The 22,231-nt window shown below is 36.9% G+C and overlaps 2 protein-coding genes across 2 annotated transcripts in view; one reads left to right on the forward strand and one right to left on the reverse strand.

The window, feature by feature from the left end:
• Positions 1-22,231, reverse strand: part of LOC129718984 (protein MAK16 homolog) — a 72,726-nt gene that overhangs the window by 2,302 nt on the left and 48,193 nt on the right. The gene's annotated exons all lie outside the window — the stretch shown is intronic.
• LOC129718989 (enhancer of rudimentary homolog) lies at positions 12,921-14,300 on the forward strand. The gene is made up of 3 exons (XM_055670288.1): positions 12,921-13,148; positions 13,240-13,477; positions 13,539-14,300. Exons 2-3 carry the CDS (start codon positions 13,289-13,291, stop codon positions 13,659-13,661), a joined length of 312 nt encoding a protein of 103 aa, XP_055526263.1. The 5' UTR covers positions 12,921-13,148; positions 13,240-13,288; the 3' UTR covers positions 13,662-14,300.

The following is a 22,231-nucleotide window of genomic DNA, read 5'->3' on the forward strand; positions in this document are numbered from 1 at the left end:
TTTCATAAAAACAACAAAAAATGCGTTAAAACAATTGGAAACAACGCAAAATTGACACAAAATTGACTCAAAAATGTCCCCAGAATGACATAATAACGAATTAAAAAGGACACAAAAAACAGAAATTGAAAATACAAAAAAGGCCACAAAAATATACAAAAGTCATAAACGCGAAAAAGGCTGAGAACGGAAACAAAAATAACACAAACAAATTGTACAAAAATAACTAAGAAGTGATAACGAATAATTGAAATATAATACAATAATAACATGGAGTTTAAATTGAATTGACATAAAAAAGTCAAGAAAAACTATTGAAAAAAAACCTAAATTATTCCACCTAGCGGTGAGGTCCAGCCTTTCTCATTCGAACTTGTTACCTGTTAAAATAGATTTACACAACCACTCCAGTTTTTAGAACAAAAAAAATATACTTTGATGATTTCTGCTGGACTTATTTTTCAATTATACCAAACATTCGACATTTACGCACATATGAACCTACATTACCATATACACATGCAAATAACATGAAACAAATATGTTTCAAATATATGACGCGAATTTATTTTTATCGTGGTATAATCGAAACGTCACTGTACTCATATATAGATTGGACTCGATTATATATCATTTTAAATTCTCCTTAGTAGGAATTTTTTTTTTATTTCAAATATGACTTATCTAGAGTTGAAACGTCGCAAGAAAACGTCCATAAAATACGCTTGAGAAGAGAAGAGGCATGCTTGTCTTCTTCCTCAGAAAACCTCTAAAGTGCAGGAGAACATCTTGCACTGCGAAAACAACTGCTCTCAAACTAAAGAGCAAATCAACGCTCATGCTAGAAGAGAGCGACAAACGATTTTTATCTGCTGAGCAGCCTGAAAGCACTGCGGTAAATTCTGAAATCTCTCTCTTGCGAGACAATGAACTATGGCGTACTTTCTAACACGTGTGGACATCACGCACAGTAATTACACTGCAGAGCTATCTGCGATGCGTTTCACAGTTGATTTCTTGAGCATGACAGAAGAGGAAAAGAGATTGGGAGAAAAAAAAAATAGACTGCGTTGCTCGTGCCGGTCGAGTTTACTCTGGTGGAATTCGCTTTCGCAGTGTAGCTACACGAGGACTACATTTTTGCCCGGTAGGTTTTTTTTCACCTTCCGGACTACTCACAAGTGGACACTGTTGTGTACTTCTGCGTTTTCTCTGTAGAGTGATTCACCCCTCTCGTTTCTATCAGATGTGGGGTAAGCTGGAAGTGTGTTTGTCTCTCTGTAAGCTGATTGAGAAACCTTGGAGTGGAGAAAGAAGCAGTGTGGTGAAAGCATTTGTTCCACGCAGGCACATACTGGAAGGGATGTGCGCGGTGAATTTTTTCTCCTCTCCTTTCATATACTGAGGCCACAATAGATCAAATAACTGGTCGCAGTGGAAAATGTACCCAACAGGAAAAAAACATACTGGGGAGAATGACAAGCATGAGGAGAGAAAGGGCTTTCTGATAAAGTGTTGCCACCCATGCGAAAAATGCGTGATTAATTAAATAAATAAGAGAAAGAAACCTAAAAATTTTTTTAAAATAAATTAAAGGAAAATAGAAAATAAAAAAAAATCAAAATATAAAAAAAGCAAAGCCTTGGTGCTACATTCCGATTCGGAACTCGACCTTCTGTTAATTATAAACAGACTTCGCAACCAACTGTTAAGTGTACAAGACAATTGCGGGGCTAGCGCTACGATCCTAGTGACATTAACAGTCTCTCCCGAGCCGAGACTCGAACCCACGACAACTGGCTTGTTGGGCCAGCATCGTACCCCGAGACCAGCTGGGGAGGCAAACTGACACAAAAATGACGCAAAAAAAAACAACCCAAAAAAGAATTCAAAAATGATCCGAAACAATATCAAAAATGCACAAAAATAATTGACACAAAAATGATGCAAGAGCCCAAAAATTGAAAATAAACTGAATAAAATTGATGCAAAAATTATACAAAACTAACACAAAACTAAATCAAAACTACACGATAACAACACAAAAAATATACAAAAAATACACACAAAAAAACACTCGAGAATAATGAAAGTTGATTCAACGTCACACAAAACTGATACAAAAATAGTACGTTCCAAAATCAAAAATAGGGGTATATAAAAAGCCAAAACTGCTTAAAAAGGGCACACAAAATCACTCAAAATAGCACGGTCAACACTTTCATTTGATTCACTTTGTTATTGTGCGTAGGCTTTCGCTCATAAATGTAGAACGACCGTCCGCTCTCGCACAAGACAAGACAAAACACTAAAAAAAAGAATCAAAAATACACAAAAAATACGACAAATGATAAAGATTGATTCAAAAATGAGACAAAACCGGCTTACATCGCAATTAGGCTGATACAATTTTTGAATGGTTTTAATGTCCACGGTTGTCAAAGTTAGCTAAGGGGAGGGCAAAAAATCCAAAAAATGAATAACACTGAGAAGAAAAAAATGGAATAGCTTTCATAAAAAATTGTGTGCAAGTTATAACGTTTGTAACTTGCAAGCAAAAGTGTGTTGAAAAATATCACGTTATTATCATTATTAATCATTTGGCTTGCCTTTTGATGACACTTTCACTGTCACTGGACTTGTTTGTCGCTAAATTAAGCATATACTAAGCATATAGCTGTCGAAAAGTCAATAATATTACCAAACCTGAACTTGTTTTTCTTCCTCTTCCAATTTTCAACATTTTTGAAGGGGGAGTGACATAAAATGAAAATGAAATTGTATTAGTCTTTTAAATAAAAAGTCAAAAAAGAAAATAAATTACCAAACAGCTCAAAACGGGCGCAAAACTGAATCAAAATGGTAAAATAATGACTAAAAAATTACGCGAAAATCAAGAATGAAAACAAAAAAGTTAAATAATAAATAAAAAATTATTCAAAAAAGGATGGAAAACAATACAACAATGAAGCATGATATAAATTGATTCAAAAACATAATATTTCAATATAATATAAAAAATTCACTGAAGCTGGCATAGAAATGACACAAAAAAAATTCAAATATCAAACAGAACGAAAGAACACAAGGAAAATAATAAAGATGAGACGAAAAAAAACTTAAAAATAACACAAGCATTTCACAAAAGGTGGCAAAATATAATATTAAAAAATGGCACAAAAATTGCACATGAAAATAAAACGAAAAGACTTAAAATGCCACAACAATGATTCAGAATGAGAAATGACATAAATGTAACACAATAACTGCACAACAATAACAGAAATAATAAGAAAATGTTACGAACAATGACATTAAATAACAATATAAACATAAAAAATCAAGTCAAAATTACACTAAGACTATATTCAAATTGATTCGAAAATGAGACGATGAAGACTTCAAAATAACCCAGATATTACACGAAAAATCGTGAAAATTAGAAAAATAATGCAGACAAAAATGTCACATACCTGACATAAAAATGTCTCAAAATGACTCGAAATGGTACAACAAAAAGCTCAAAATTATTTGGTAAACGACATCAAACTTTTCAAAATAAAATTCCCTTATTTTCCCTGATATTCCATGAAATAAAACATATCAGAGAAACCTGATATTTGTCAGCATTCGGCACAAAAAAGTGCAACGTAGCTTAATGCAACTCTGAAATCCCAGTGAAAAAATATTCGATCAGATAAAAAACCAAATGGTAGCGGTACCGAATCAGCCTTTTATGTTTAAAAAATCAATTTCCCTGATTATTTTTCAGTTTTCCTTGATATTCCCTGATTTCCCTGATCGAAAAATGAATTCCCTGATTTTTTCAGGTTTTTACAGGTTTTCGCCACCCTTGCAAAACAACGATACAAACATAATTCTCAAAAAAAAAAAACACACGAAAATGAATGAATTATTTAAAGAAATGAAACAAAAATGGCACAAATCTAACTTAAAAGATGATATAAAAATCACAAAAATAGAATGAGTGCCAATGAAGAAAAATACACAAAATGGCACAAAAAATGCTTAAAACAGCACAACAATAATTTACAAAAGATTAAAAAAATGACACAAAAATAATATAGAGGTGAAACACAAAAAAATTAAAAATTACGCGAGAATTGCGCAAAATCGGTTTAAAAAAATTACACAATAAATCTAAGAAAATTTTAATAAAATACAAAATAACACAAAAATGATACCTAAATAAAATTATACAAATCAATTTGAAAATTTTTAATTTGATATTTGAAATACAAGAATACCACAATTCTTAAATGCAAACCCCTTCAATCTAAAATCCTAAAGCCTAGAATCCTTATATCAAAAACCACAAATCTGAAATCTTCAAATTGATAATCTGTCAACTCAAATTTAAAATCTTTAAGTTCAAGTTCAAGATTTCAAGCACAGATTCAAGGGTATTAATCTGGAATCCTGAAATTGAATATCTGCAAAATAAAGTCCCTTAGTTCATTTCAAAAGTCTTCGAATCAGAAATGCTTTAGTTTCAAATCCTCAACACAAAAATTTTTTTACATTACATTGAAACTCACTGAAACTAGAATCTTGAAATTTGCAATCCTTTAGTTAGAAATCATCGTTTCTGTAATTGTGAATCTAAAGCACTTGAATCTCAAATCCTTAAACCTTCAAACAACAGTTAAACCTGGATTCTTTAAATCTGCAGTTTCTATATTTAAAATCAAAATACGAAAATAAAAATTTACGGATTCAAAACTCAAAAAAAACGTGAATCCGAGAAAAAACGAAATAAATCGTAGAAAAAAAATCAACAAATCTGGTGAAGAGATTTTTAACACATCAGAAAATTACGAATGACAAACATTTGCACAATAAATCAAAAATAAAAGTTTTCATAACTGTTATGAAGTTGACTTGGTGTATTGAAAAAAAAAATTAAAACTACAAAATTTAAAGCGTTTCAAAAGTTAAACAAAATGTGTTCTACAATTCAAAATCAATTCAATTCACAAAGTATGTATAGGCAAAAATCTTTCACAAAAAAGTTACATAGGGATACAACGACTTAATCACACGACCAAGATAAAAAGGAATCAAACAAACTTGCTTTTCGTACACAGAATCATAAAAAGGTGATGAAAATGGTTCCAATAGTAAAAGTGAGTAATTACGAGAAAACTTGTAAAATTCCTAAAGCGGAAAATTTTGGCTTTAGGAATCTCAAATTTTACAAGTTTTCTATAAAATCCAAATTCCCAAGATCTAAAATATTTGAACATTTAAATCTGACGCGTCTAAAATCAGATTCATGAGAGCCTGCAATGATTTCATTTAAACTCCTTGAATGTAATATCCTTGAGTGAAATTTCAAACTCTTCATTCAGAATCTTTGAAAAAAAAAACCAAAAAAAAACGATTCAAAGTTAATATTTACTGATTCGAAATTTGACCAGATATGGTGCATTAGAATTGTAATTTCTCAAGAACAAAAACGGATTGAGAATTGGTGACAAAGAACGATCTATACAGCGGGTTTAAAGGTTTTATTTGAATTAAAAAAAAAAAAACAATAATGTTAAACACGTTTCTTGGAAGCAAACATTAAAATACGATTTAAAGAGAACAACTGTTTCTAGTATATTTTTTTTGAGCAAACAAAACCGTTTTTTTATCGTACGATTAAATCGTATTCAAAAGTTACCAAAAATTTGTTAGATTTTTTTTTCAAAGAATTTATTAATTAAATAATCAACATTCAACTCTTTCAGAATAACGAACTCTCAACTCAACAATGCTGAGTTCATAGTCGTACGCAACCTATTTTCAATCATCTTCATCTTCGAAAAAGACCTTCCTCCAGTTACGCCTTGTTTAGAATGCGCCGCATATCACCTGATATCGCCAGATGATATCGGATATCACTTCGGGTGTTCACTCTACAGTCAGATGATATGGTTTGACATTTACTTTAGTAATTGAAAAGAGAAGAAAACAAAAACAGGTCAAGACAAAAACAAGACAACAAGATGTAATGTAATTGCAATGTGATTAGGATAGAGATTTCAGCTAGTTGGCTCGCACCAACGCGAACTCTCATAAGCAATTGTCAAAATGTGCGAGATGACAAGAGTAAAAATATTTCCTTCTTTCTATTTCGCATGCAACGCGAATTTCGAAATTTGTAGGGTTGCGTCAAATGTCTTTTGGCCGTGTTGCCAACTGCGGCAAATCTGGTTTTTATTGGTTTTCTAACATGATATCCGCGATACCAGTAGCCGAGGTGGTTACCAATGACAGCTCGATTGTATGGAATATCAGGTGATATCAGGTGACATGGATATGACATGGTGCTATGGCCTCGACAGCACGAATGGCCCGATATCAGGTAATATGCAGTGTAGTGTGAACGGGGTATTAGGTTCAAATAAAATGATTTTTGAACGCACTAACGAGTTTATGATTTTTTTTTTCGTGTAATCTTTTTTTTTTTTTGAGCTCCACTTTGATATACACGCGGGGTTTTGTGGCGATCGCATATTTTGAACAAATGTAATAATAAATGTGGTGCTTGCTTACTGTTTACAGCCAGATCTGAAATCTGAAATTTTTTTCTTGATATCTAAAAAAATTCTACCGCAATTTGAAAAATTGTGATCCACAGGTAAAAATTTGCACACAATTTGAAAAAGACTGCTCAAATATAAGGCGACCCTGGCAGTAATCTACAGAAACTAGGAAAAAACTACACACATCTGCAGGTCAATAAAATCTGCGCACGGACAAGTAAACTTATTTTTATTTGGAATCAACAGCAATGCATTAAAACAACTTCTAGATTATGTTCTTTCTCCGCTTAACCTCCCATGCGCGCTGGTTCGATTCGAATGATGTGTTAATGTGTGTCATTCCAAGAGAATCGAAGGTGAACTCTTATGGATGTAGGGTAGGGAACATATTCTAAGCAGCTTTAGGAACCGCCTGTGTATTCAGACGAAATACTCGAAATGTATTGGGTGAAACTCGAACAGTAGTATATCAATCTGTTCTCTATCGTTTTCTATGTCAGAACTTGTTTTCAGATTGTAAAACTAAGTTAGCAAACTTTAACAATCATCAATCAAAGTTACCAATCGAGGGACACTATTCCAATCACCCCGAACCTATTTTAAGCAGTTTCCATTCTGTTTTCCAGGCGTTTTTTTTCAGCACACGAAGTGGCTCCTGAATGGCTGCAATATAGGTCGATTTATTTCAATTGCAATTGTTCAGAGATTTGTGATTAACGGTATTTCTTATATTCGTAAGACAGCTAGACAATCAAAGTTTTCGTTTCCATCATTGAAATTGTCGATATTGATCAAAATGCAGGAGTTTGAGGCCTGTTTTCTTCGACTGATTAAAATAGGCGCTACTGCTCCAGCCGGTCCCTACCCTAGTTGTGATATTGGCGCTCTTTCTTGCTATAAATTGAACTTTTGATTGAATCTCATTTTTGATAGCGAAAAGAACTTTTTCTCGTTTTGTGGGGGCCCCAAAAATGTGGGGGCCCGGGACCCCTGCCCCCCCCCCCCTTAAATCCGGCTCTGACTCTAGCTGATAGGAAGGTTGGAAAATTTTAAGCAGAATGGTAGAATTTTTGAGCAAAGCTTTTGCTTCGAAAGCCAATTTATATCTCATGAGAATTAAACGAAGTTTACGTTCAATGATAAAAAGACCTTCAAAATTAAAAAATAAAATCAACATCAAATCAACAGACACCGCATATATTCTTATCAAGGTAGTCTATCTTGTGTGTTACGCATGAATGCTATGACAAAAATAATCTGAATTACCTTATCCGCGATGCTCGCCAGCACCGGACCAGAAAAAAATCACAAAAAAACCTAAACGTGCGCCAATTTTTCTTCCTTCCTTAATTACCCGCTGCTTACGCAACATTAGCGCACACGACCACGATGTTTTTTTTTATATTATTATTTTCACTCAACACCAGAAACATAGAAACAAAACCTCGATACAAACAACACCGTTAGGTAAAAATAATCACACCAACACGCACGCCGTAATTGCCGAGCACTAAACACAACAGCAGAATAGAACTGAAAACAAAAGAACAACAGACCAACCACCTGCTTCTTCAAAAGGGCCTGTTGTCGGCATTGCCTTCAATAACACTTTCCAACAGCAAAATTTCCAATGGAAAATATGGCCAGCCTTGCAGGATTTTTGCACTGGACCTTCGCGTGGTTGATTAAAACCTTCTGATTCACTAGCGATCACTTGCCAATTTTCCCTCCTCACGGGTATGAAACTACCCTAAGACGATTTTATTTTCAGATGATTATGGACGGAACGAATCTAAACCGGTACAGATCACGCCAAACAAACCAGGTGAGTGACCCTGTTGTTGTTTGTTGACCGCGTCGACACAGTCCGGTTGCTACGATTAATAAGAACTTTTACCCGTAGGTTGCATCATCTGAGACAGGTACGGCGCAAGTCAACGTTGTTAATCATAGATTACTAGTAAATCAAAACTCAATTTCAAGTACGAAAAACTAATCGCTAATTTTATCGCGCCACGCCGACCACCACGATGGATTCCCGTCCAAGACTGACTGACTGGTAGCGCGTAAGCGCAACCCACTTGAGCGAGAACAAGACCGAGCTATACGCCACCACCCGCCAACTCGTCGTCAGTCTTCAGCTCAGCGCAAAGATAAGTAAGTGTGTATTATAACTGTTAATTCTGTTTTATCATCCGCCAACCAAGAGCTTCTATCGCTCTTTGGATGGAAGTGCGAAAGCTTCCGTCGATGTAAAGGCCGCTGTTTTCTAGAGCGCCAGCGAGCGAGAGAAGAAGCACTCACTTGTATGGCCACCAAATCGACGGCGGAATACGGTAGAATGTTTTATCCAGTTGCGCTTGCGCTGCGGTGCGTTTTTGGATGTATGGGTGTAATAACTAGTGGGCAATGCAGTGCAGCGTTGTCAGCTATGGGGATTTTCCTGCAGGTCTACGGAAGGTGAATTTATAAAGTACATATGCGGGTCTCAGTATGTTTAGGAGTACAGTATGAATAAAAATCGAATTACTAAAGGATTTTGCGCACCCCAGGTTCAAAACCGCTCTAATTATTATAATTATGAAAACTATGATGTTGTGGTCCCCGTGGTTCAGTGGTTAGCGATGTCGGTCGGCTAGCTCTCCCACACGGTTGTGATATCGGGCTCGATTCCTGATCAGGAACTTTTCGAGCTGGAAATTTTCTCGACTCAGCACTGGGGCACGGTGTATCGTTGTACTTATCCTACAACATGCAAAATCTGCCGAAAACAATATCGATAACGAATTCTCTCAACTAATCTAGTTGATCGAAACCGCATTAGCCCCCAGGCTAGCGTGCGATTTTGTGTTGTTTTTTTTTAAAACTATGATAATTATCATCTTTTTCCTTTAGTTCTACACTTCTCTACTTTTACGTTATGCAGTTGGTTTATGGATTGTCCATAAACTACATGAGAAATTCATTTCGATGGTTTTCTCGTAGCCTCAATTTCAGTTATTTAAACGCCCTGTCACTTCGTAGTTTTAAGTTCATACAAATTCTTAAAAATTTTATATAAAAGCCTAGACATTGGCCAGATTTTGCTACCTCCAAGAAGTTAACGTAACTTATGAATGATAACTTACCTTGACGTTCTGCGAGTTGAGTGTATAAAAATGCTGATCAAAGGTCAACTCTGGGGATTTTCAGTGGAAAGATGTAAGTTATGATCAGAGTGACTCATATGATTAAAACATGTTTAAAATGAGTTTACAACTAAGCACCAATTATTTCAAGAATCTAATAAAAAAATATTTGAAATGAAAACTTCGCCTTTTTATCTAAATATATTTATTTGTTTGTGGATTGTTGAGTTTTTAACGTCAGTGATGAATGGTTTATATAATTAATGGTTTTTAAATTAAAAACATTCAAGAAATTTAATTAAAATTTAATCTCAGTCCTGTTACAGGTCTAAAGTAAACTAAGTAAGATGCATGAAGAATGTTCTCATCGGACATAGACAAACATTGTATGAAGAGAAGCTGGTTGCAACATGAGTTGTATATTCAACCTAGCTAAGATTACTTACTGTCAAATTAAAGGGTTTTTTCAAGTATGAAGAGAAACCAAAATATTAGTAAAAATGTAAAGAGTTTCCATGAAATAAAAAATCACAAGGGTTGTATGAAAAGCCACGACCGCAAAGTTAACGTAGAACTACATAAGGTTGCTTGTTGCATTACTTGTATTGAATATGTTCAAAATTCTGTGCGAAAGAGAAGTTTCAACAGTGCATGCAGATTAAAATAACATTTTACTAACAAATAACATTTCAGCGCAAAACGAGAAAATATTAAATCTTACTCTTGTTCAGGTTCATATAGGATATAATGTTGATCGCATCTAAAGCTACCGCAAGGGAGGAGATTGAGGCATTTTTCAGATAACACAGTTGAAAACTGTTTTCACACTGAAAATTTGACGAAAATTTGAATAATACGGCTCTTATATAGGCCAAATAGTGTCTGCGCATACAGCGGAAAGATGCAATGCGCAATGACATTTCATCATCACGCGTTAGCTTCTAATACGCGTCCGGAACATTCTAGCAGCAAGCGTCCCTAGCATTCAATACTCAGGTTACGACATACCGCAAAGGAATTTCATCATCCTTGTTCAGGATTGGTCACCATTCATCAGGGCTTTTCGTTCACAACAGTATACTGCATCGAGCACGCACACCCTTCCACCCTACCAGCAGCGTACCAGAAGCCAACAGGAAGGAGAAAACACCTTGCGCATGCTCACGTAACCATTCTTTATAGCAGCAGTAGAAGGGATGTGTTTGAATTTTTTTAAGGCGTACGATTCTAGCTTTAGGCATTCAGTTTTATTTTGATATCCGGTGAATAAAGTTAAATTATGGAGAGTTGTAGCTAAAGTTTTTTTCTCTCAACATTCTTGCCGAGCAACGGAGAGCCAGTAGGAGAATTGCCACCGATGGGCAACTGCTGAAGTTTATACAGTCCACTTGAAAGGCACAGTTGACCGGACGGCAGGGATCCAATCCGCCTTTTTCAAGGCATGAAGTTTTTCTCCCACGCTCAGATGGTCGCTGTGCGATCGTTTTCCTATTCCCACTCGAAGCCGGGACAATGCGCTTCGACAAATAGTACATTTCAAATTACCAGGTCTATAATTCTGGCTTGGGAAAGCAATCATATAACGACCAATCAGATCAGTTGATATTTGCGTTCGAACAAGGATTGACTATTTTCAATAATATAGTTGCTTATCACATTAAGCTTGAAAATGTTTGGGTTTGATTATGCGATTACTTAGTTTTACGCAGATTATAAAAGCTGTTCGGGTGTTGTGCTTATTACCAAAGGAAAAGATAATTCAGTACGTTCTGAGACATGGAGTTTCAAATTTATAACTGTTGAAACACTTGAAGGCGTAAATTAATTTAAGAGAAAATATCAACTTTTCAATTAGTTTTTCTCGGACTATTTTTTATTTTTAACAGCGGCCTTAAATGAATTTCAATTAGGTATTTAATAAATCCTGAAAATGACAATTTGTTGTTTAACTCAATATCGGATAAGGTGCCGATCACTTTTTTGCGTTATTACTGACAGTGCGAATAAGGTTTTCCTTGTGATAGATAACACAGTGGAAAGCTGTTTTGACACTCAAAACTAGACGGCTCATGTATGTTGAACGCCAGCTTTCCAGAACGTTGGTATGTTGTCCAAATGAGGCAACTTTTCATTGGATGCATTCACTACTGCCCGAGTGCCCGCTATCGCACAAAGACAGCATTTCACTAAAGGAAGTGTCCCGCTGTATCAGCTGGCCTTGCTACTATCGACGCTGATACCCGCTTCAACTGCTGCCACTATCCGTTGTCACAGCCGGTGCCGCTATCCACTGCCATTGGTATCCGCTGCTCCTGCATCAGCTGGCTCTGCTACTATCAATGCTGACACCCGCTGCAACCAGGGATGCGACATATACAGATTAATCTGTATTTTACAGATTTTTGGGCCAAAGTAACGTTACAGAATCTGTATATACAGATATACAGATTTTCGTCAAAAAGTACAGATTTACAGATTTTTCAAATTGACATTCATTTTTATGGACACTCCAAACCGTGCTTGGGAAGCAATCATATAACAACCAACTAGAGGTCGAATTTTTAGTTTTTAGTTTGAATTTTTTTTTTTCATTTGAGAAAAATCTTAGAAGGTTTTTACAATCTATTGCTGCGAAAACGAAGGAAATCCATTGAAAACTAACCGATTTATTAGCATTCGAAATTAGACATATTTTTCACTTCTTCCGGTTATAGATTTTCATTTTACATCCATATGTAGCCGAGTATAGCCGAACTTCCTGACAGACGTAGTTCTACGTCGAAACTGCGCGTTTTTTCGTGACATTACAACGTTAAAATAACCCTATTTTCAATCGAAATAGCGAACACAAAATAAAGAAATATTTTTATCAATTTGTTGCATTTTTAACACGAACAATTTAATGCACTAAATAATAATATTTATAATAAAAAATAATTATTATAATAAAATTATTCTAACGCACTGTAACAAAAATGCTTTTAATTTTTTCTCAACAGCTTCATGCGCTAAACGAACGGTAATAGTTTTTGAAAATACTTGATACATGTTTTCCCTTAACTATGTCATATCAGTTGAAAATATGTATTTTCGGTATTTTCTTATTAAATGAAAAAGACTATGCTTGAAGTGCAACAGTTAATAATTATTATTCAATTCGAGAAAAACATAAACATCGACAACACTGCCATCGTCAAGTCACTAACGACACGAGTGCCACTCGCCGGTTCGTCGACGAAGTGTCAAATCGCAGGCAAATCGAGCAAAGCAAATAGCAGCAGCCAGCGTCGGAAAAGTACTAGAAAAAAATCAAATCTGTAGAAAAGTTATACTGCGGTTGTTTTCCCCGAAAAATAAACTAAAGCAGTGTTACTAGGCAGCCGAAGCTAAATCACAGTTCGTAGGCCATTTTCGAATCGTTTCGTTTTCCTTTGCTGAGGAGCAAAATCTATTGAAGTTTCGTCAGGTAAATTTTTTCAATCCGATATTTGTTGATGGCTGTTTGTCGCTCTAACCTAATACGCGATGGAGAAAACTTATAATTTTTTTTTTCGTAGTAAATAATTCAGAATTCATCGTCAGCGTTTCAATCGGAAGGTAGCCGTAATGTCGCACACGATCCTGTTGGTTCAGCCCGGCCGTAACCCGGAGACGCGCACCTACAGTGACTACGAGAGTGTCAACGAGTGTATGGAGGGTGTGTGTAAAATCTACGAGGAACACCTGAAGCGGCGCAACCCGAACACACCAACTATCACGTACGACATCAGTCAGCTGTTCGATTTTGTGGATCAGGTTAGTGTGAACTTGACTAATTTATAGGCTGAATTTAATGTCCCCCTATTAATTTTTGCAGCTAGCAGATCTGAGCTGTTTGGTGTACCAGAAATCGACCAACACATACGCGCCATATAATAAGGAATGGATCAAGGAGAAAATCTACATTCTGCTGAGGCAAGCGGCCGGACCTACGGAATAGAAGATGGCTAAAGTGGTGGGAGCTGGATCGCGCGACTTGGGTAAGGTATTGTTTACGTCAAACAGTCACCTTTTGGAACTTCAGTTTTGGTTTCTGAATCACAGAAACTGTATTTAGTGATTTTTAAAGAGAAAGCAGCTTTCATATAGTTTTGACATAATTTGATTTCTGGTAGACGGGATCTGCTCCGGTTTAAGTCCGCTTTCTTCATTTCCGTTTTCTACCGATCACAATAACGTGGTCCAGCGAGAGCAGAAACTGGTAGTTTTTGACAAAAGCAGATAATTCGTAGCTTAACTACCGGTAGGACGAGTACCGGAATTGAGTGTGGAAGATTACAACGGTTTTGTATTTAATCTACTGCACATAAAATAATAATAAACAATACTGAGAGACAAAAAATAAAATGATAATAGTTAAACGACGTTCGTTTGAGTTGATAGCTTTCTTTCCGAATCAGTCTGTATTTGCTCAAAAAGCAATTGAGAAGTTGGAGCTGTAGAAACTCATGACACCTATTGCAGGATTCGGTGTACTCTTAGAACATAATATAAAACATAGTACATAACACAGTGTATTGATGGATAATGCAATGGAATTTGTTTATTCAGAAAATTAATCTACTTATTTGGTAACTGATGTGGTATTTCGCATTCAAAGAATACGAAAAAAAGGAAGCCTTCCAATTTGTGCACTTTGATGAGCATGTCCCCACAAATGATTGACGTCTTAAGTAGATAAAATTGAATCAACACCAACGTGCAACTTGCAAAATTACGCAAAAATTGCCGAGGGGCTTAGAACTGACGTCGTGCAGAAGGAATCAATACTTTCAAAACAGCACGAAAAACTTATGAACAAACTCTAAAATCCTTTGAACGCCGGGGTGAAAAACCTCTGCCCAAACGTTACTACTGTGAATGAAACAAGTCGACTCAATAATACTTTAGCAAAATATATGGATTTTCGAATTGACCTAATTAAAGATGAAGATGGTAACTTTAGTACGAATAATGAAGCGGTTCTTGTTGGTAAATGGCTGAATACGTGTAACATGGCACCCTAAAGTAGTCATTCTCGTCTGACCCCCAACCCCAACACCCGGCACTTTGGTCGTATGCTGACTGGGAAGGGGGGTCGTACGCGGCTGCGTAGCATACCGAAACCTCTTTGAACAACGAAATTAGAAATGAGGACCGGATCGATCGACAAAGACCTAGGCTACGAACACGGAAACAGAAAACGGTAAACGATTGGAAATTGTCAAAATCTCTTAATAAAAACAGCAAAATGGGTGCCAGAGAGCGACGGACGAGAAGAACCATTTTAGAAGCTGCATGCTCACTGCAGCTACGCGTTAGAACAGAGAGAGAGATACAAGTGAGCAAGAGCTGCCGAAAATAAAGTCCACCGTCGGGAGAAGCGCGAGCATGAGAAGCAAGTACTTGCCAGCGCAGAAGACTACTTAGCTTCTATAGAACAGTCAACAGAGTCGGAAGTAATCATTTTCCTGTACTGGTGATGCGTAAGGACAAGGACGGCCACCTGCTCACGGATAGATCGTAGCCAGCGTGTAGCGTGTAGGACGCTGATCCTCCCGATGGCCCTTTACGGACATGAAGCATGGACGCTGATTGGCGAGTGCTCGGAGTTTTTGAGCGTAAAGTTCTGCGATCGATACTTGGTGGTAAATTGAAAGATGGAGTGTGGCGCAGGCGCATGAATCACGAGTTGTACCAGGTTCAGGGGCGTGGTCCCCGTGGCTTTGTAGTTAGCGATGTCGGTCGGCTAGCTCTCCCATACGGTTGTGATATCGGGTTCGATTCCCGATCGTGTCGAGGATTTTTTTTGAGCTGAAAATTTTCTCGACTCAGCACTGGGGCACGGTGTATCGGTATATCGATAACGAATTGTCTCAAATAACCTAGCTGATCGAGATCGCTATTAGCCCCCAGGCTAAGCTTGCGATGTTGTTTTGTTTTAGAGGGGCGGACAAAGGGTACTTTGAGTGGCAGGTGGAAAGCGGTTTGGCCCCTCCCTCTCATTCCAGCTCAACATTTTTATCTTTTTATGACGAGTATTTTTGAAGAAGTAGGCACTACCAAGCAGGCCTTGAGAAGTTGATAAGCGCTCGTGAAGAAGCCGTAAAACCATAAGGTTGTTCTTCAATAAACTGTTCTTTGTTAGTGAACGTTTGTCTAAGTTCGTCTTTGCCCGTCCAAGTAAAAGCCCGAAGTTATCCTAGAAGTTGTGAGCAATTCAAAGGAACGCACCCCACACCTGATTAAGCCGAATTTTGAAAATTGATCATAATGGTGCTTATTACGGGAGTCACTTGTCCTATTCTCAATTTCACTTCACTGTCAATCTCACTCCACGGAGGTGATTTTTGTCACCTCACTTGAGGTGGAATCGGAAATAAGTCTAAAAAAGTGAAGTGATTGTGAGAGTGAAATATATTTCACCGTGAAGTGACTCCTGTTATAAGCACCAATAACCCAGATGCCACGGCAGATGTCACATTGCGACGTTTTTCTCACTTACGTGAGTCCCGTAATAGGATTTTGTTCACTTCACTCTGATTTCACCGTGAACTGACTCCCGTAATAAGCACCTTTATTCCACCAGCTCACCTCGTTTTGATCTGGAAGCGCACTAATTGCTGCGGTGCTGCCCGAAGCGCACTGTAAAATGTAGAGTGGATAGTGAAGCGTCCAGCAGGAGCCCTTGCACTCTTCGTAAAAAAATATGCCGACTGAAATATTGTGCGGCAGAAAGCAAGGTTGGTCGTGAAAGGGTTTCTCCAGAAACCCGACCAAATCTAAACAGTAACACAGCAATAGCCAAGCGGACAACGATTTGAACCGCTCTAGCAGTCGTTGTGAGAAGAAGTCATACATCAGATGAATTTGGAAACGGCCTTTCCGCATTGTGAACTTCAAGAGACAACTTCCATGGCTGTACCTGATGATATCGACTCAGACAGTTTACCAGCTAAGGAAATTTTTGCATGGTCAAAAGCGGACTCCCAAATGTTAGAACGGGAAGCTGAACCAGGTACTGTTGAAGCTTGGGTTCAAGAGATCGTAACATGACCATTGCTTATGCACCCAGATCGATGAGAGGGAGATGGGGGGGAGGGAGGCGGAAATACAGTTCAAAACGGTAGAAACAGTAAAGAAACGCTGTGTTGAAGAAGTATCTTCAAGATGACGAATTGCAGCGAGCTGCGACACTTCCTTGACATGGAACGATTTAGATAGCCGATCTTTTGCGTGATCTCAGTGTTGAGATTACTCAACCGGTGACGATCGAAAAGAACAACCGTTGTTGCATAGAATTGGAGTGTAAACGAACAAAACATATTTACATTAGACACAATTTTATTTACATCGCAGCTGAACGCAGAAAGTGGAACTTATTCGGACCAACAAGGTGTTGGCGGACACCCTTCAGGCGCTGGACGTTGAATGATTCGAAGATCTACGACGACCAGTTGGGCTCTACAAACAAAAGGGGGTAACGAAGTGGGCACTGCTTAGCAAGTATTGAGAAGTTGATAAGCGCTCATAGAGAAGATTTTCAGCCATTCCCAGTCAAAGCGTGCAATCATTGGGATAGTTTTTTAATAAACTGTTTCTTTTTCGTTAACGTTTGTCTAAGTTTGTCTTTGGCCGTCCAAATCCAAGCCTAATTTTCATTGTCTCGATTAGTTTGTTAGGTAGCAGTCTAACAAAAAGATAGTCAACCCAAACTGCTGAACATGGAAATTGTTATTATAGTTCGAGTTTTCATTTTATTAAATTTTTTCGGTTACTTATTTGGCGCCTTCCGATTATTGACGAGCAGGCGACCGCCTGCTTCGCGATAATCCGCCCCTGATCAGGTGTACACACACGCCGATAAAGTGAAGGTAATACAGTGGGACAGGCTTCTGTGGCTGGACATGTAGCCGGAATGCCTGATGACTGAGCCGCCAAAACTATATTCAGCAGAGATCCAGGAAAAGGCCGTCGACTCCGTAGTAGGCCTAGCAGTTGGTTAATGTGCGCGATGAAGGAAGATGCACGATCTGTTGGTGTAGGAGGTAACTGGGAACGGCTGCCCAGGACAGAAGAAGCTGGATATCTCAAATTCATTCGGCTTCAAAACGGCAGAAGGCCAAAAAAGTAAGTTTCAACATTCTCTACCATTTTGGAACTTCTGCCCTATTTTGCCCTTTTTTGATGTTTTAACCTCTTTTACTCTTATTGTTCTTTTATAATATTTTTCGATTTTTTTTTTTATTCTCGCTTATTTTCCGTCGGTCTAGTTCCGCCACTGTTGTGGCCAATCACCGAAGCCCAGGGAGGCGACTCCACACCCAGGACCCTAACTCACGACCCGTTTATTAACGGACTGGCGCCAATGGCTTTACTTCCTCATGCGATGGAAGGCGTGATCCCAGAGATTTTTCGCCTCAGAAAATCTCCCGGTGTCGGCTAGGATTGAATCTAGACCAGTTGGGTTGGTTGTGAGTGGATCACGCCACCTCACAACCATCGACACCTATGTCGGCGGTGGGATTCGAACCCAGGCGTCGAGCGTGGTTGGCGGAGACGTTACCAACCACACTAGGCCCCCGCTATATTTTTCGATTGTTTAGATATTTTTCGACATTTTTGGTCCGTTTTGACATCAAGTCAAGGATATGTGTGAATTATTTTACTCTTCCGCCATTTTGAGCTTTTTTACTCTTTTTGATTATTCTGTTCTTTTTCGACTGCGTCGATTGTTTCATTTCATTTAATATTTTGGATCTTTTTTTGATATTAAGAGAGGATGTTCGAAATATCTGGTAACTTTTTCGACATGTTCAACTGTTATTCCAATTTTTGTATCATTTTGATACATTTTCGTTTTGTTGACATGTTGAACATTTCTTCCCATTTTTACACAATTTTGATCTTTTCAAATTTTCTCAATCTTTTTGGCAAGTTTTGACCGTTTCTAGAGCTTTTTTTAAACATTTTCTATACTTTTTGACATTTCTAAAATTTATTGATAATTCGGACCTATTTTTCTCTTTATATTTTTCTGTATAGTTTCGATTGTTTTTTACAACATATGACTCTTTTCGATTTTTTTCAACATTTTGTTCCGTTTCAACCTAATGGAATTTGTTTTTTCTACTGTTTAATCATGTTGATCTCTCTTTTTCACCTTGTTCGACATTTGCATTCTTTTTTAACATTTTCTAGTTTTTATCGATTTGTTAGATCTCTTTCGAATTTTGTTCTGTTTCAAAATAATTGTTTTTTCAATTGTTTTGTTCTGATTTTTTTCACTTTTTGCTCTTTCGTATTTTCATCACTCTTTTTGACTTTGTTTGACCTTTGACCGGTTCTGCGTTCGGATACGAAGGAAGAGGATTCCAAAATCCCAGGAAAGCTTCATGTACTGTACACCGGTTTTTTCAGTGATTGCTATACCTTTCTAGGAGAAAGGCAAAAAACTAACTTTTTTGTGTTAAGAGATAGAGGAACGGCTTATTCAAAAAAGTTGTTGAAAATTCAAAAATATGAAGCTTTGTTGAGTTATAAAGTATATTATATGGAACTTACTTAAACGTTAGTTTTTTGTACTTAGCTTTTGTCAGTTGCATTTTACACGAAAGTGTTGTTCGAAGAAATTGTTAGGGCACTCATAACACACATTTTTGCCGAAGACCATATATCTCCAGGACTTTTCCTTACAAAGATCTATCATATTTTAGCGTATTTTTTCGATAACTTTAAGAACGTATAGCTTAAAAAAGGACAAGTGGAATCATGATATCAATACGTTTCTATGAGTAGTACTATGAACTCCTTTAGGTTTCATTTGTCCCAATCCACCCATATTAGAGTACGACGAGCATATGTCACAGTAGGTTTTCATATATTAATAATACTAACTTTTTTGTGTTAAGAGATAGAGGAATGGCTTATCCAGCAAAGTTTTAGAACGTGCAAAAATATGAGGCTTTGCTGAACAAGCGAAATTCCTATCTTCATTGGGTACAGAGTTACAGAATATTTTCCATGAAAGTTACTTGAAAGTTAGTTTTTTGTACTTAACTTTTGTTAGTTACATTTTACAAAAAAAAAACCTTGAATGAAGGTGAAAGGCGCTATGAACCGGTGTTTAGTAGTGAACATCGATGGAGCTTTAGGGCATCTTTTTTCGCTTATTCCTTCATTCCACAAAGCAGCCATTTCGGGCCTTTGATATTTTTAATCTACCTGAACGACGTCAATTTTCAATTCACAGCCATTCGCCGATTTTCGATTCACTCGACTGTCATTCGCTGACGACCTAAGGCTGTTCGCAAAAGATAATAATTTCGACAAAAGCTGCAGCACTCCAGGACCAGTTATGGGTTTTCACAAAATGGTGCGCCAGGAAGGACTTTCAACTACAATTTATCAGACACACTTCTGCGACGCACAAATCAAGGACTTGGGAGTACTACTTGACTCAAAGCTAACATTTAACCAACACATGACATTCACCGTTGACAATGTTGATAATGTTTATCACCAAAAACTTCAGCGACATCTATTATCTAAACACTATACACTTGGCTTTGGTGCGCTCGATCATTGAATACTGCATTTCAGTGTGGAATCACCATTATCTAAACGGAGTAAGCACAATCGAGTCAGTGCAACCAGGATTTGTTCTCTTTGCTCTTCGAAAACTGTCGTGGAACGACCCTTTTCGACTACCGAGCTACGAACGCGCTGCAGACTCTTCGACTTAGACACACTGCAGATTCGCCAGAAGGGTAATATTCGTTTCCGACGTGTTGACTTCACGAGTTGATTGTACGGAAATTCTCGAGCAACTCAATATAAGATATACATATATGTCCGACTGCGCATGTTGCGAAATAACCTCTTTCTCTACGTTCTGAATAGGCGAACAAACTACAGCAGATTCAGCACGATAACCGGTCTCCAGCGCCATTTCAATCGTTTTTATTCCCATTTTGACATTGACATTATTTTTGGAATTTTTTAATTATTCTCTTAGAGCTTTTTCTTTTTTTGTTTACATGTTTTGACGTGGGACTACATTTGTTTACTATACTGGGATGCACTCTGTAAAATTGGAAATAAAACTGGCAAATGTTGCGTCAGATTTCAAACGGTAATAACAGCATAACCACATGATGGATAACACTAACCAATATGTTGTTGGATAGATAAAATGTGTAACAATTTTTTAATATGCTAGTTATCACTCTAATTTCATAGCTAAGCGGTAAAATTGATAAAAAGTTTCAATAACAAATTTACGCGAACAATGACCCAATTTCATGCGAGCATTTCGAGCACAGACGACGTGAATGGACACCATCCGCTCCCTGTGATATTCTCTGTATCAATATCGAAATAAAAATTGACATAGTCCCCCCGTCCCAATAGGTCAATTTATGTTTGCTTCCATGAGCTTAGACTAATATGATGTCTCGAAAGTAAAAGTTTTCCAAAAAGTTTGAAAAGTTTCATTTCTATACGTGTACAATCGAGAAAAAACCGCAGTGCTGCTGTTTATGGTGATTGAAAGTTTATCTCATTAATGTGATTACCATAAATTACTCAACAAGAATTTTTAATTTTTGCAACAGATATTTATTTAATTTTATCTTCGATATTCACTAAATAATCATAGATATTATCGAAAGAGTTAATTCCTTAATATATACATTTATAGAAGAGTAAGGGTCTGCGCTTGTGAATTTTTTGTTTATTTGCTAAGATTCATTCAGAACATCTTTTTACATTTCAGACAAAACCATTCATTATGATAACGTCAGTATTATTGGATTTGGTTTTTTAGGATATTGAGTTAATTCTGGCTTTGACGCATTACGAGAAATTTTTGGTGATTCTTCAACAAGCACGATATGCTTGTGCCTTGTCAAATACATGTGGTTTGCACAGAAATATACCACGGGCATAATAACGTCAGATATAAACGATGTTCTTTCGAATGTTGTTGAATATATTTCAAAAATTTATTTCCAGGGGAGGCTGAAAATAAAAATACGTACAGTCGCTGGGCAAACACATTGATTCTGTCTGCAGACTCTGTATATTTTGTAACAAAAAGTCCCCTAATTACAGTGTATAGTCCCACGTTACCATTTCATACAACCCTAGGGCTGTATACCTTGTAGTATTTTCTTAGTGTTTCTCTTATTTTTTTTATTTTTTTATCTTTTTTGATATGTTGTATTTCTTCAGCTGTTGAATCATTTGTAAAACTTTTTTTTTTTTGGTTAAATTTACCACGTCTTTTTCGTCTGTTTGTTCTGTTTTAGTATAATTTTTTTTTCTTATATGTATTTTTGTTCTTTTGAAGTAGAATACTTCTCTCAGAAAGTTCGGCTACATAGGGATGTGAAATGAAAATCTAAAACCGAAAAAAGTGAAAAATATGTCCAATTTCAAATGCTAATAAATCGGTTATTATTCGATGGATTTCCTTCGTTCTTGCAGCAATAGATTGGAAAATCTTCTAAGATTCTTCCCAAAATAAGA

Source organism: Wyeomyia smithii, chromosome 1, assembly GCF_029784165.1.
Source record: "Wyeomyia smithii strain HCP4-BCI-WySm-NY-G18 chromosome 1, ASM2978416v1, whole genome shotgun sequence".
In the NCBI taxonomy this organism is placed as follows: domain Eukaryota; kingdom Metazoa; phylum Arthropoda; class Insecta; order Diptera; family Culicidae; genus Wyeomyia; species Wyeomyia smithii.